This window comes from Schistocerca serialis, chromosome 6 (genome assembly GCF_023864345.2).
Source record: "Schistocerca serialis cubense isolate TAMUIC-IGC-003099 chromosome 6, iqSchSeri2.2, whole genome shotgun sequence".
In the NCBI taxonomy this organism is placed as follows: domain Eukaryota; kingdom Metazoa; phylum Arthropoda; class Insecta; order Orthoptera; family Acrididae; genus Schistocerca; species Schistocerca serialis.
This window is the reverse complement of record NC_064643.1, coordinates 257,630,134-257,646,354: the sequence shown is the minus strand read 5'-3', so window position 1 is coordinate 257,646,354 and position 16,221 is coordinate 257,630,134. Positions and strand designations below refer to the sequence as shown.

The 16,221-nt window shown below is 46.2% G+C and overlaps 1 protein-coding gene across 1 annotated transcript in view; it reads right to left on the bottom strand.

Annotated features, from left to right (window-relative positions):
* The window catches only part of LOC126484814 (retinal homeobox protein Rx2-like), a 229,865-nt gene extending 217,725 nt beyond the window's left edge, over nt 1-12,140 (bottom strand). Inside the window, exon 1 of the mRNA XM_050108411.1 lies at nt 12,105-12,140. Within this exon, the coding sequence (XP_049964368.1) occupies nt 12,105-12,140 (36 nt within the window). The remainder of the gene's footprint in view (nt 1-12,104) is intronic.
* Nucleotides 12,141-16,221: the final 4,081 nt, after the last annotated feature.

Here is a 16,221-nt window from a genome sequence, read left to right as displayed (position 1 = left end):
CTAAGCACTATGGGACTTAACTTCTAAGGTCATCAGTCCCCTAGAACTTAGAACTACTTAAACCTAACTAAACAAAGGACATCACACACATCCATGTCCGAGGTAGGATTCGTACCTGCGACCGTAGCGGTCGCGCGGTTCCAGACTGTAGTGCCTAGAACCGCTCGGTCACCCCGGCTGGCCAAAATGTTTCAGTGCTGCTTTTCTGCCACCAAATCCACGCATGTAATATGATCTGGGAAGTCTATACTTACGCTCTTCTTATGGCAGCAGAATTCTCCTGAACAGAATACCTAGGAAAGTGTGCTGTTATCATTGAAGCACGGCGATCGCAGTTGTGTGTGCGCTCATGTTGTGGCCTAACAGAACTTAATCAGCGTCTACGAAAGCATTTCGGATAGCCATGTTGATCGAAAGGCGCAGGGGACTGAATCTCTCAATATAACACTCCTGCTCAAACAGCTTGAAATGATCACTGTTTATTTGATGACCATAGGGGTAGAATGCTGAACCTTCCAGGAACTGTAGCTCTTGCCTTGCTAGGAGTAGTGCAAATTTCCAGCGACCAAGTGACCAACATTCAGTCTTATATTCATCTATACATGGGCGTATTCAGCCATTTTCATGTTAGCTCGAAAATTCTTATTTCTGCATTTAACAGTGTGTGTATGTGGGGAGGGCCCGGGGGGGGGGGGGGGGCGGATAAGGTGGGCTGTGTTGGTTGGATTTCGGGGAGAGACGGGATCACGAAGATCTTTTTCTTTTGAATATTATCAAAATCAGAAAGCCTTTCTTCTTCGCAACGTTCTAGGCAGTGACGATAGGATAAAGTATAAGATGCACAAATAGTGCAATACGATTTACTGACCGCTTGCAACTATATAACTTTACTTCGAGAATTGAAAAAAAAAAAAAAAAAAAGAAAAAAAAAAGCTGTCAATGTGAAATAAGACACACAGGCAAATATTTTGGATCGCAAATCAAGTAAAGGCAAGAAGAAGGTTGAAACAGAGTCGAAGATTTACAGGTAGTTTATTCTGCACACATGCTGGCATTCAGTCTCAGAGACTAAATGATGTTCTTAATCAACTGCCAGAGAAAGCACATCTGCGTCAGAAAACAAACAATTTTTGATCGCCCGGAAATTGATGCGTATCGAACAAACGACCACGTGAAACGTGTTTCTTTTCGGAGAGCGCCTGTTTCATTGCTGTATCGGCGGGGCCCGTGATTTGGGGGGGAATCTAGCGGCGCGCGCAGTGTGTTGAAGAGGCTGTTGCGAGTGGAGGCTGTGTTTAGGTGCCGAGGTGGAGCGTCCTCGGCCGGAATACAACGTCTGCAACAGCAGAGAGGGTCCGGGCGACCGTGAAACATCAATTAGATTAGGGACCCCGCCTGTCGAACACACGAGTGCCGGCCGCCGTCCCCCGCCAGGTTCCGTTTCAAAGAGTGCAGACGGGCGCGCCGCGATCGCGCAGACAGCGGTACGTGGTGCGCGCAAATGTTATCGCAGCCGACGGGTCGGCCCGTCTTCGCAGGTAGTGGCGCGTTAACGCCGACCGAGCCGGCTGGCCGTCTGCGTCCCGTTCCGAGCGACCGTGTGCTAACAGAATTACACGTGCTCGTCCAAATGATGAAAACAGAGCGCTACGAACGCTATTTAATGTGGCGTTGCACCGTCTCTAACCTGTCGTACAATTGTAATTCCTGCAGGAAATCAGCTACACAAGCCGTGATTTCCTTACCGATTCTACATCTAACAAGGGAAGGCCATGAAGTTGGTACCACAGATTTACTTCAAACTTTGTACACTTTTAGTGGGCCATTAAAAAAACATAATGTGAAAGTAATAACGTGCAGTACACTGGCAACTCTGAGAAAATTGCATGAGTAGTTTTACGTGTCTATTAACACTTTAGGTTCTATGCGCTTCAGTCTGGAACCGCGCGACCGCTACGATCGCAGGTTCGAATCCTGCCTCGGGTTACTTAGGTTTAAGTAGTTCTAAGTTCTAGAGGACTGATGACCTCAGATGTTAAGTCCCATAGTCCTCAGAGCCATTATTAATACTTTAGGGGGCGTATGTATTTGTGCGTATGTCCTGGATGTACTTCATGCTGGTCGAGTAATCGCCGGCACGGTAGCTCGGCGTGTTCGGTCAACGGGTTAGCTGCCTTCCGTAATAAAAAGACTGAGCAACTGGATAAACGATGAATGTGAACCGGTGTCATGGGACGTCCGCCCCGAACAAACGCACCCAACAATACGGAACGAAGTGAGATTCAAGAAGTAGAAAATAATTAGCGTTCGAGCTTCATAAGACGACTGCATATGAGGCGACAGTTCGATTTCTGCCCAATCTTAACCATTAATTTTATTTCATCGCTGGTCATATTATTTGGTTCAAATGGCTCTGAGCACTATGGGACTTAACTTCTAAGGTCATCGGTCCCCTAGAACTTAGAACTACTTAAACCTAACTAACCTAAGGACATCACACACATCCATGCACGAGGCAGGATTCGAACCTGCGGCCGTAGTGGTCGCGCGGTTCCAGAGTGTAGCGCCTAGAACCGCTCGGCCACCCCGGCCGGCTCATATCATTTAATTTATATGACATTTTAGAGGTAATATAAAGGAAATATGTCTCTATGACAGATATCATGCTGCAAAGTCTGAAGTTGAGAGCACATCCGACGACTAATTCGACATTACACTTGCGGTCTGGCAAATTGTGACTTATTATATTACTCATTGTGAATAACTTCATTCGCACCGTTATCGACGTTTGACATGGGCTTTCCAAGCCTGTCCCTCGTCCTTGAAAATTTAATTACCAATAGTAAATAGTCAAATAACATATGAAATTCACTACAACTTCACGAAAATGCACTTGTGGTTTTTTCATTGTATTACGTCTCAAATGTCACATAAGTTAAATAATGTGAAAAGCGATGAAAAAAATATAGATTTTTTAGTAATTACCAGCAGGATTCGATCAGTTGCCTCGTTCAAGACGTATGGGGGGAACGATTGACGATAAAACTACGTATGGGCTCTATTGGGTATGATTTTCTCGTTGTCATAATATCGGGATGCATATTTCGGAGGAAGTACCATGTTGACCGACTGGTCTTGGAAGGTACGCTCTCGAAATTTCAACACCAAACCACTCCGTAACGCAAAACGCCTCTAACGTAACGTCTGCCACTGCATTTTGTTGGGTTCTCCACTGGGATATGATGAGGGGATGTGGCGCTACAGACTTATGGCTGTACATTGCTTTGATGCCAGCGCCGCCATGTTAGTAGCTCATGAACATTAGCAGACTACACAATTGCTTCTTGTTCTCCAATTGCTTCTTGTTCTCCAATTGTTTCTTGTTCTCAATTTATATCGTGATAACACAGTGTCAAGAATGCATTTTTCGGACGTTTTTTCTGATCTTAGAGGCATATTAGATCCACTAATACGACGCATCTGGCCTCGTTAGTGTAACTTCTTACCGCTACATGTTCCGAATAAACAAGAAGTAAAGTATATGATGTGAAAAGGCTTCCTTGATAACCCATCGTACTCCTTAATACGGAATGTCGAAAGTGATGTCGTGTCTATGTCCTCCTCCCGAAAATGCTGAGAATGTATTTATCTGTGTCTGAACTGTTTACAGTCAAATTACAGAATGAAATTTTCACATCGCAGTGTGCCCTAACATGAAACTTCCTGGCAGATTAAAGCTGCGTGCCGGATCGAGACTCGAACTAGGGACCTTTGCCTTTCACGGACACGTTCTCTAGTGACTGGGCTACCCAAGCACGGCCCGTCTGCACGGCTTTGTTTCTGTAGAGGATGTCGTATTAAACACCTTTCAGCCGTCCAGTATTCAAACTTATCTTATTTGGCTGCTAGTTTCGGTGATTTACTACACCATCTTCAGGCCCCTGACCGACGTGTAGGAAGATTCCACCTCGGTTGTGATAAAAACAGGAGCCAGAAATACTGGTATTCGTAGATTTCTGCTTGGTGAAATGAAATGGCGTGTGACGAGGGCCTCCCGTCGGATAGACCGCTCGCCTGGTGCAAGTCTTTTGATTTGACGCCACTTCGGCGACTTGCGCGTCGATGGGGATGAAATGATGATGATTACGACAACACAACACCCAGTCCCTGAGCGGAGAAAATCTCCGACCCAGCCGGGAATCGAACCCGGGCCCTCAGGATTGACAGTCTGTCGCGCTGACCACTCAGCTACCGGGGGCGGACTCTGCTTGGTAAAGCGGTACCTTCAACCACTGTTAGATTAGTCCCAGACTGAAGAATTGGTGGAATGAGTGCTCTGTAAGCCGTTTCTCCAGTGGAAGGTTTATATTTCCTGAAGATTCTCTCCAATAATCTCGTTCTGGAACCTACATTTCCTATTTCTTACATGTGGCAGCTCATAGCAGCTGCTCCTAAATATTTTACAATAGTTACCATTTGCGGAGATTTGTCGCCAGTAGGGTAACCGAACAGCAGTGGAGCCTTTCGCCTTGTATCAGGAGTTTGTTTAGCAGGAGATTATTTACAGGCAAAGGTGGAGGAGATGAGAGTACAGGGTAAAACTACGTGTATAGTGACCTCAACTACACCTGAGTCAGAACAAGTTTTGTCCAAATTAAGTGCAACTGAAAGAAGGCAGGAAACAACAACTTCTTCTTATCCCGCGATAGAGTAAAGCAAATTGGAGGAGAATATACAGTTAAGTAGGGTGGAGAACAAAAAGAACCTACAGACTGCACGGAGGCTGGTTATTAGCCTAACTCATCCACAGGGCGATAAAATCCGTTATCCAACAACGGAACAAACGGATTAGGAAATATACCTACCGATGTGAAAACATTAGAAGAGCCGCTGACCAAGGTGTGTACACGTCATTCAGACAAGTTACTTTTACAGAAAACCTATAAGGACTTAGTTCGGGCACATGGAAGAATTTACTGTGACCACAACAAAACCTCGCCAAACGGTTTTATCTTTGCTAGACGTCTGTTATGAGAGTAATGCTGCTGAACTGCAGTATGAATATTTTAGTGAGTGCTGAATTGACAAAAACCGCAGTAAAACTAGGTGTTGACATCATTTGTTTACAGGAGCCATACTCCAGGGCTGGACGACTCATACAGAAGCTCTCATGGCTAAGCCATGTCTCCGCAGTATCCTTTCTTTCAGGAGTGTTAGTTCTGCAAGGTTCGCAGGAGAGCTTCTGTAAAGTTTGGAAGGTAGGAGACGAGATACTGGCAGAAGAAAGCTGTGAGGACCGGGCGTGAGTCGTGCTTCGGTAGCTCAGATGGTAGACGACAACATTAGTTTCGACCGAACTTACGCCAAGTACAACGATGGGACTCGAAACACTTCCGTGATTCCCCACAATCTGAGGGCACGGAAGGAAGATCACGCAAACAACGTTCCCCGAAAAGGAGGAAACGGCGGCGTCGCAAAACATCTCCTCGGGATGACTCCCATTGCCCCGACGACGATGTGCCTGTGGACCAAGACGACACAACAGCCTCTACGAAACAGGATGAGGCAATGGGAACTGTTCGATCAGACTCACAGCGGTCTGTCACATTGACGGTACCGGGACGTGGTGATGCTGAAGAGAAATCACAGCCAGTTGACTCTCCAGACGCATATGCTGTGGCTATGGACACGAATATATCACAGCCTGAAAAGATGTGGTATGACGATATTGAGAAGGCGCCGGACGTCATACAGAGGCAGCCGGCACTCACGAAGATGGCCTAATAATTGTTGAAGGTGAAAGGAGAGGGGCGAGAGAACGTCTTCTAACTGAGCCCCCAGCGCCGATGCAGGGAGATGTTGTTGCGCCTCGACAGAGTGGGATTCAACGCCATGCGAACCGTATTACGACATTAAATATAAATGACGTGCGTTCACCGGCCAAAATACACCTACTGAAGGAAACTATTTGGGCATATGATGCGGATATTGCTTTGCTGCAGGAAGTCCACATAGCTGCACTCCCATACATCGCAGGCTACCAATCCTATTCGTCACATGGAGATCACAATGGGAGTTGGGTGGCAGTTTACGTGCGAGATGGCTTTCCAGTGGAAAACGTGTGTTATCTTCCGTCGGCCAGGGGAATGGCTTTCACGACGTTTGGGACACGCATCATCAATCTTTATGCACCGTCGGGAAATAATCGGCGGCGGGAAAGGGCGCTATTTTATGCAGAAGACATTGCTCCACTATTCCATGGACGTTATGAATGTGTAATAATTGGTGGAGATTTCAACTGTGTTCTCAGCCAGAAAGACCAATGGCCGCAAGCAAACATCAGCCAGGAGTTCCGAATCGTTGTCAACGACCTTGTACTTAGTGACACGTGGGAATTACGACATGGAGCTGCACCGGGATACACCTATGTGACAAGTCATTCGGCGAGCAGATTAGATCGCATTTATATCTCACGGGCTCATGCAAATGATGTCCAGGACGCGGAACGCTGGCCATTGGCATTTTCCGATCACAGCGCATGTACGGTGCTTCTTCCCCGTAGAGAGGTGTGGAACAGTAAGGCCCCGTGGAAACTAAACATTCAACATCTGTATGATCCTGAATGCCGTCAACGGATCCTTGAGACATGGACGATGTGCAAGCGAAGGGTTGGAAGGTATACGACGATGCTTGATTGGTGGCTGACTTGTGCTAAACCGGCGCTTCGCCGTACGTTAATCTCATATAGCAGGGAGATGGCAGAATGGCGCCGCCGTACGACCGACTTTTATTTTGCAGCACTGCGCGACCTGGATGATGGTCCGCCGGGACAGGACATCTGGATCGAACGCAAAAGGATAAAAGCTAAACTAGTGGCTTTAGCTCGGAAACATCTTCAGGGAACCATGGTGCGCGCCAGATGTCACGATACGATAAAGGCACGAGATTCCTTCCATGCACCACGTCGAGAATTAACGAAAGCACCGACGACGCGTTTTGGTACGGGAATTAATTACCCGCAAAGACCGAAGAGTGACGCGTCAAGCGGACATTGTCTCTGCATTCGTCGACCATTACCAACACTTCTATCGGGAAGAAGCAGCCCCTGTCGATGACCTCGACCGTACGTCTCCCGTACACTGACGGTGGAAGCCGCGAGAACCTTACTGGAAGCCTTTAGCTGTGAGGAAGTACATGATGCGATCGCACAAGGTGCGTTTTATCGGTCCCCAGGCATTGATGGGCTTCCTGCTGAATTTTATCGAGAATTTCGCAACGAAATGGCACCGCGATGGACGGAAATGTACAACGAGATGTTAAATTACGATGCGCCTATTCCACCGGCTTTTATGGAACGCCTCCTGGTGCCAGTACATAAACCGAAGCCAGAAATTACGGTCACACATTATCGCCCCATCACCCTGCTTAATGCCGACTATAAGATCTTTTCACGGTTGCTAGCGTCCCGATGTCATATGTTAATTCGTAGCGTTCTCTCTCCAGAACAGACGACACCGGGTGGATCGGTGAATGTGCAAACAGCTACTGGCGAGTGCCGTGATGTGATAGCGCTGGCGGAGGAGTGCCGGCTTAAAGCGGCGATGGTGGCGGTTGATTTTGACAGTGCTTTTGATAAGGTGCGCCACAACTATCTGTACGCTGTACTGGAACAAATGGGATTTCCAGACCGTTTTACTGGTCTCATTAGAAGGTTCTATGGGGGCGCACAATCCTTGGTACAGGTTAATGGGCGTATAGCAGGGCCCATTCAAATTCGACGATCCATTCGCCAGGGCTGCCCTCTTTCGATGCTGCTGTTCGCGATAGCGTTGGAACCATTAATTGGGAGGCTAACCAATTCTCTTTCTGGGATGGAACTACGGGACTAAACCTTCAAATGTCGTGCCTATGCGGACGATCTCCTGCTGCTCGTTCGCTCTGAGGAAGAGGTGAAGACGGTCTTTGAACTGTTGTTGGACCACAGTGTGACGGCGGGTAGTGCAGTGAACATGAACAAATCGGCGGCAATGTCGGTTGGAAGAGGCCTTACGCCGGAAGAAATCAGTCTGTTTCCTTATGTGCAACGATTCCGTTATCTCGGCATCGACTTTACCTCATCTGTAAAACATACTGCGGCAGTTAACTACGAACGTATTTTACAGACAACACGTACCATGGTCCGACAACATCTCCTACGGCGCCTTGATCCTTTGCAGCGAGTCGAGTACCTGAACACTTATGTGGTTTCTCGAATGGTGCATATTTCGCAGATCCTGCCCCTACCACTCACGCTCGGACGTAGACTTCAATCAGCCCTAGGCTATTTTGTGATGATTGGATCGCCCCTCAAGGCGCGATACGAAACGCTCACGCTCCCTACGGACAAGGGGGGACTCGGACTTACGAATGTTCACTGCCGAGCGACGGCGCTCCTTCTAGCCACGATGTACAAGCAATGGCGTAGCGGACGTGATTCCCTTACATTCCGCCTACTGGATCTCCTGGTTCCAGCGTCCCTCACACCTCCGGTGGCGGTCGGCAACATTACGTCACATTTTGCGCATGTCTCAACATTTATCGTGGAACTTAGTTATATCAGAGACGAGCTTCCTCACACGAGACCGCCATGCGCGAAAGATTTTTATGTTTGGCTGCTGCGACGGATAAGTCGTAATGTCATTGAACTCAAACACCTCAGGTTGCATTGGTCGAAGATTTGGAGACATGTGCACCAAAAATTCCTTCCTACCTTCGTTCGGGCACTGTGGTTCTCCGTCGCCTATGGCAAGTTCAACACCAACCAACGGCTCCATGCAATTGGACTAGTGGACACTCCACTATGCCCGAAATATCACCAAGTAGATGACGACCATCACCGCTTAACTTGTATCGCGGTGGAGGACGTCTGGCTCCTAGGAAGACCGATGGTGGCTTGCTACCTCCTTGTGACCTCGCAACATATTACCCCTGCTTCCTTCTTACATCCGGAGAGTGACTACTTTCCGGCGACTAAATCACAGTCGATCGTCTGGGTCAAAGGTTGGAAGATCGCGTACCTCTATGGGGATGCTGCCAAGTCGCGACTTGACTTTTGGTATTTCTTGCAGCAAGCCCACAATGAGGTTCATAGATGGTCACACTCTCGGAAAACCTTTGCCAACTATCTTCAGGCAGTCTTCCTTGACCCCCCACGCAGTTGGGATGTGCCGGGTGCAGTCGGTGTGCACATTTGACAGCTGATAATGAACCTCACGCTTCTCTCACCACTCAATATGTAATGCACATACTACACGATGAAATGACTACATGCTCATTTTAACAGAGTGATCTTTATTGAAAATAAATAAATAAATAAAACAAAACAACATCCCTGTTTCTTCAAATTTATGATTTGTTTTAAAACAATTTTTTTTTTTTTTTTTTTTTTTGCAGTGGATGCATTTATGCATTTATTTAGTGTTTGTGAACTGCCTAATTTTGTATCCAAATAGAATACCAATAAATAAATTTTACAAAAAAAAAAGATGGTAGAGCACTTGCCCGCGTAAGGCAAAGGTCCCGAGTTCGAGTCTCGGTCGGGCACACAGTTTTAATCTGCCAGGAAGTTTCATATCAGTGCACACTCCGCTGCAGAGTGAAAAACTCATTCTGGTCTCCAACGGGTTTAATTGTTCGTACAGAAAAACGCTATTGTTATATTAATTTGAAGTCTTGAAGCTAATCTGACAATAATTAACGTTGAAAGATTAGTGGTAACTCACTTACACGAATATATTATCACTGGTAAATTCATTGACTCTGATAAAACTGTGCTCGTATCCCGCATTAAGATCACACCTTCTGATCCAACCATGCCGTTCTAAATGATAAGACAACAAATCTCAATAATATAGCCTTCTCAATGACCATTAATTAAGTACAAGGTCAAACACTTCAAAGGGCAGGATCGTATTTACCAGAAACTATTTTTTCGCATGGACAGTTATACGTGGCTTTTTCACGAGTTCGCACATTCAGTGATATTTATGTTTGTTCTAAAGGCACATACAGCCAGAAAGTAAACAATTATCACATTATAGAAGCTGACATACTTTTCAAACATGTTTTATAGAATACAGAGGTTTAAAGAAATAACTTTTCTCTGACAAGACAATGCTTACTTTCTATACGTTTTTCAGTTAACCATTTTGTACCTAATGACGTCGGCTTTTTACAATGACACTAATATTAGTGCTAGTCAAAATATACTATTTTGTATTAGTAAATACTTCATTTACTTCTTTCTCGATACTACACTCCTGGAAATGGAAAAAAGAACACATTGACACCGGTGTGTCAGACCCACCATACTTGCTCCGGACACTGCGAGAGGGCTGTACAAGCAATGATCACACGCACGGCACAGCGGACACACCAGGAACCGCGGTGTTGGCCGTCGAATGGCGCTAGCTGCGCAGCATTTGTGCACCGCCGCCGTCAGTGTCAGCCAGTTTGCCGTGGCATACGGAGCTCCATCGCAGTCTTTAACACTGGTAGCATGCCGCGACAGCGTGGACGTGAACCGTATGTGCAGTTGACGGACTTTGAGCGAGGGCGTATAGTGGGCATGCGGGAGGCCGGGTGGACGTACCGCCGAATTGCTCAACACGTGGGGCGTGAGGTCTCCACAGTACATCGATGTTGTCGCCAGTGGTCGGCGGAAGGTGCACGTGCCCGTCGACCTGGGACCGGACCGCAGCGACGCACGGATGGACGCCAAGACCGTAGGATCCTACGCAGTGCCGTAGGGGACCGCACCGCCACTTCCCAGCAAATTAGGGACACTGTTGCTCCTGGGGTATCGGCGAGGACCATTCGCAACCGTCTCCATGAAGCTGGGCTACGGTCCCGCACACCGTTAGGCCGTCTTCCGCTCACGCCCCAACATCGTGCAGCCCGCCTCCAGTGGTGTCGCGACAGGCGCGAATGGAGGGACGAATGGAGACGTGTCGTCTTCAGCGATGAGAGTCGCTTCTGCCTTGGTGCCAATGATGGTCGTATGCGTGTTTGGCGCCGTGCAGGTGAGCGCCACAATCAGGACTGCATACGACCGAGGCACACAGGGCCAACACCCGGCATCATGGTGTGGGGAGCGATCTCCTACACTGGCCGTACACCACTGGTGATCGTCGAGGGGACACTGAATAGTGCACGGTACATCCAAACCGTCATCGAACCCATCGTTCTACCATTCCTAGACCGGCAAGGGAACTTGCTGTTCCAACAGGACAATGCACGTCCGCATGTATCCTGTGCCACCCAACGTGCTCTAGAAGGTGTAAGTCAACTACCCTGGCCAGCAAGATCTCCGGATCTGTCCCCCATTGAGCATGTTTGGGACTGGATGAAGCGTCGTCTCACGCGGTCTGCACGTCCAGCACGAACGCTGGTCCAACTGAGGCGCCAGGTGGAAATGGCATGGCAAGCCGTTCCACAGGACTACATCCAGCATCTCTACGATCGTCTCCATGGGAGAATAGCAGCCTGCATTGCTGTGAAAGGTGGATATACACTGTACTAGTGGCGACATTATGCATGCTCTGTTGCCTGTGTCTATGTGCCTGTGGTTCTGTCAGTGTGATCATGTGATGTATCTGACCCCAGGAATGTCTCAATAAAGTTTCCCCTTCCTGGGACAATGAATTCACGGTGTTCTTATTTCAATTTCCAGGAGTGTATATTACCTATCAGTGACTGAGTGTGAATTATTTTCACAGGTCAACTAGTCTTTCTTATTTATTTTACATGCCACCATCCACCCCCACCCCCCACTACCATTCCCACACAAACAGGTTAACACGCTTTACTTTCTCCACAGTTTAGAAGTGTTTGTTTTGACTTCTAGATCATTTGATTAGAGCAAATATATTAAGAAGTGGAGGCCAGTTGCAAATTCTCTAGCTTCGCATTCACAATAAGCTACTTAGAAGCCTGTTTACAACTTCATAGGAAATAGGCAGTGGCTGTTCCCGGATTATTTGTCGAAGACGTGCCTCACGCATTAGTGGAACTACTTGGGCAGGCGGTCCCCTTTTAGCCCGGACACGGACATTTCACTGACTCACCGCTACCTGTCCGTTGAGGTCATTATGTTTCTCCATCCTTAGTGGTCACGACACGACTGCTGAATGACTGAGCGATTGCTTTTAATGCATGAAGTTTGTCGCATATAACTATACTCTCTTTTTGAAGAAAGGGTTGATGCGTCGTCGACAATGAGACCATTAGCGACGGAACATAAGCTCGTATTGGGATAGAATGGAAAGGAAACTGTGTTTTTGAAAGGAACGGCCCCAGCAGTTGCTTTAGTGATGTGCTGAAGCAACGGAAAACATAAATCTCGATGGTCCGCACGTGGATTTGAACTGCCGCCAACTCGAGTGCCTATTCTTCTTAAAGGTAAACAGTTTTATTTTGCGCTTCATCCGACTGCCATTTTTATTTATACAAACTCAAAGATTTGTAGCTATACATATGGTGTCAACATTCACATTTCAATATAAGATGGTTGTTGCTCTTACGAATTTTTCACAATGACTGGTACTGAGGTGTACGCTATAGTCTATGGTCAACGTATCTTAGATCTCATTTTCGTCACTAGTCCGTATCAGATGCGAAGTGTAGTAATGAAGAGCTGTGATAAAACCTAGGATTGGTTTGAACAGCGCAGTGCATAACTTCGCACTGCCCTGGTAATGTTAACCCGTTGGCTTACCCCAAACTGAAAACAGGTTCCTGCAGCACCAAAAAGAAAATGGATAATTTGATGTGGCTTTCGAACCACGTATCAATTATATTTTTTCCGCATATTCAAAACATTCCTAGATATAATAGTGACATGTTCAGAGAAAAAAGCTGTAATTGAACCCTGGGCCTTAATGCTCATAGTCTGGTAATTACCTATCTGTTTACCACGCCACAGATATAGAATTTTCTTGGTTTAAATTTATCCTTTATTCCCTAAATGTTTCTCTGACGAACTCGAAATGTATAATCTCACGACACTCTCATCGGACCATAAGCATTAACTGTTTTGTAATATATTACATGCAATTCCTACATCAAAATGTTTGCAGTAATTACCTCGTCTGTAATGTGATACATATTGTGTTTCACTTCCATCTGACCACCACATCCTGACATACATTTACATTTTACAATTATTTTTGTTTTTGAAGTGTTCGTCAAATTCCACGATAGGGATAAAATGATTTTAACGAAATTTGTCACTATCAATATTGTTTAGCTCATATTTGACGGCATTTCCTGTGATTAATGGTTCGTTTGTACGAAACCGAACTGGCTAAATTGATGTTCTACCACACAACTTATTACGAATCCTGGCCCGAAAAACATGAAGCACATAGCAGTCAGAGATTCTCTCAGTGTTTTACTCAGTTATTCACAGTTTTGACGTTACCGAACTTAAAATTTCCTTAGTGACTTCAGTAATTATAAAGGTTGTTTCTCCTGTTCTGCATGAATACTTGTTTACTGCAGATGAGACTGGTTGACTGTTCTACATTGACTTACCAGCACTACGTACGTAATGTAGTACTTACTCTTTCCTCCAACTGCTGAATTTTTTAAAAAATTTGACACATCGTGTGCGTTACAGCGAGCATGATGAAGTACATCCCCCACCGCGCTACCTCCTGTTACCGTCAAAATTACTATGTAGTGTTCTGCTTTCTCCGCGGTTTATGGTTGTCTGTGTGCTATGAGAATTTTATGTTCATGACTGTCTTTCTGTTGTTTACTTGAATTGGGCCATCTACCATTTGCATAAGAAGTAGTTTGTGTGTGTGTGCGGGAGGGGGGGGGGGGGGTCTGTAAACAAGCGGCTCAGTCATGCAACCACTTCTCCGTAGCTGAGTGGTGAGCGCGGCTGACTCGTATGCGGAGGAACCGAGTTCGATTCCCGATACTGCCAAGTGCTTCTCCTTGGTGTCACTGGGTACACTCAGCCTTGTGAGGCCAACTGAGGGGCTAATCGGGCCGATTAGTAGCTGTTACAAGGACAAGAAACTCGACAATGACTGTGAGAGCGGTGAGTCGAAAATATGACCCTCCATACTGTATCCAATGATGCCATTGGCAGAGGATGACGTGGCAGTCGGTCGGACCCGATTGGCCTGTCTGGGACCATAGCGCGGAGCTCTACCTTTACCTTATTTTACCTACTAAAAAAGGGACGCGCTGTTCATACGTCGTTTCTTAATTTGTGTCTTGATTAGTAGGTGTCTCAGTACCACTTCTCATTTATCAGATATCATCGTTCCATAATCTAAACATTTTGCACACAAATAGGTGAGAAGACCCGTTACTGTTCGGATACAATGGAAAGAGAAACAAACGTAAAATGTCTGTACTGACATGAAGTTGAAGGCACACATGAAATTAGCCGGAGGTAGAGCAGGTGCCAAGTAAAGGTTCAGTATAAAACTTCCTAAAGCAATTCATCCTCAAAGGAGGTAGCGTAGAGAACCCTTGTTCGATCGATTATTGCGTACTATATAGTTCGTCAATCGGGGGCACTTACAAGGTGGGATTAATAGAGTAGATGCGGAAGATCCAAAGAAGAGCAGCACAATTCATCATTTGTTCGTTAAGCAAGCATAAGAGTGTCACGTTGATGGCAGTTAGATTCCAGAGGCAGACGCTACAACAGAGTCAAGAAGAAACTTCGACGTGCGTCTCACGAAATGACGTTTGATGGGAAAATCAAATGTGTTTGAGACTATAGGAGGCTTAGCTACAGGTGTTTCTGCCACGCCCCGTTCACTAATGGAACAGGAAAGGCAATAAATCGTATTATTATCGGGGTAGCCTCTGCCACTCGGCACAAGGTATAAACGAACATGTACAAAATCTAATACGCCCAGAGTATTCCCTGTACCTATTTTAAGTCTGTAACTTCCTGCAAACGCCACTGTATTTGACGTCATAGGATTTCCAAAAGTGACTAACGCAGCTTTGGATGAATTTTTAACAACTATCTTTAAAATTTCACCTGTTAATACTCTTCAAGTAATAGTGTTAAAACAGTTAAGGGAAGAAGAAATATTGAGTTTAAGTGCCGTCGACACCGAGGTCATTAAAGACAGAGCACAAAGTCGGATCGTGTCACGGATGGGTAATGAAATTGACCCTGCCCTTTCAAAGAAACTATCCCAGCATTTGTCTGGAGAGAATAAGGGAAAACCTGAATCTGGAAGGCCAGATGCGCCGGCCGCTGTGGCCGAGCGGTTCTAGGCGCTGCAGTCCGGAACCGCGCTGCTGCTACGGTCACAGGTTCGAATCTTGCCTCTGGCATGGATGTGTGTGATGTCCTTAGACTAGTTAGGTTTAAGTAGTTCTATGTCTAGACGACTGATGACCTCAGATGTTAAGTTCCATAGTGCTTAGAGCCATTTGAATCATTTGAAGCCAGAGGCGGGTCTGAACCGTCGTCCTCCCAAATGAGAGTCCAGTGCGCCAACCACTTAAATTAACGACACCATCGCATCGCATTCCGTGAGAATTACGGTTCGCGAATAGGCAGTGTACTAAGATTAATTAATAGACAATGAAAAAGAGGAAGGAAGGAAAATTAATGTTTAACCTGGAGAAACTCGAACTGGACAGGAAAGGGATCGGCCATGCCCTTTTCATGCGAACCATCCCGACGTTTATGTTGGCGATTTAGCGAAACCTCGGAAAACCTAAATCAGATTAGAACCCTACTCCCCCAGACTGAGAATCTAGTGTATTAACCACTGCGGTACAATACTCAGTAGACTATTGACGACAGTATTATTGCACGTGAGAGTGAGGTTGCTTTGGTCCGCTTATCGTGAGTTTTTATCCTAATATTTCTTGAGGACATGCTGAACCACTTGATAGAATACGCACAACTATCTTCAGATCATTCATAGAACTCCTCACGTTGTAGAAAATTAGACAACGGAATATGCAGTCGCGCTCATGACTGACATCGCAGGCGCATTCGGTAATCATTGGTGGACTGCAATGTTTGCACACCTCCGGAATCTCGGTGTCCCTAAATGCCAGTATAAGAGCTTTGTTGATTATTGTAGCGTCCAATAGCTTGCGGTGCAGAGCAAGGTAATCAAGAAAGTTACCAAGGGCTGTCCTCAAACATCGTAAGTGGCCCACCGTTCTGGGATCTTAGCACTGAAC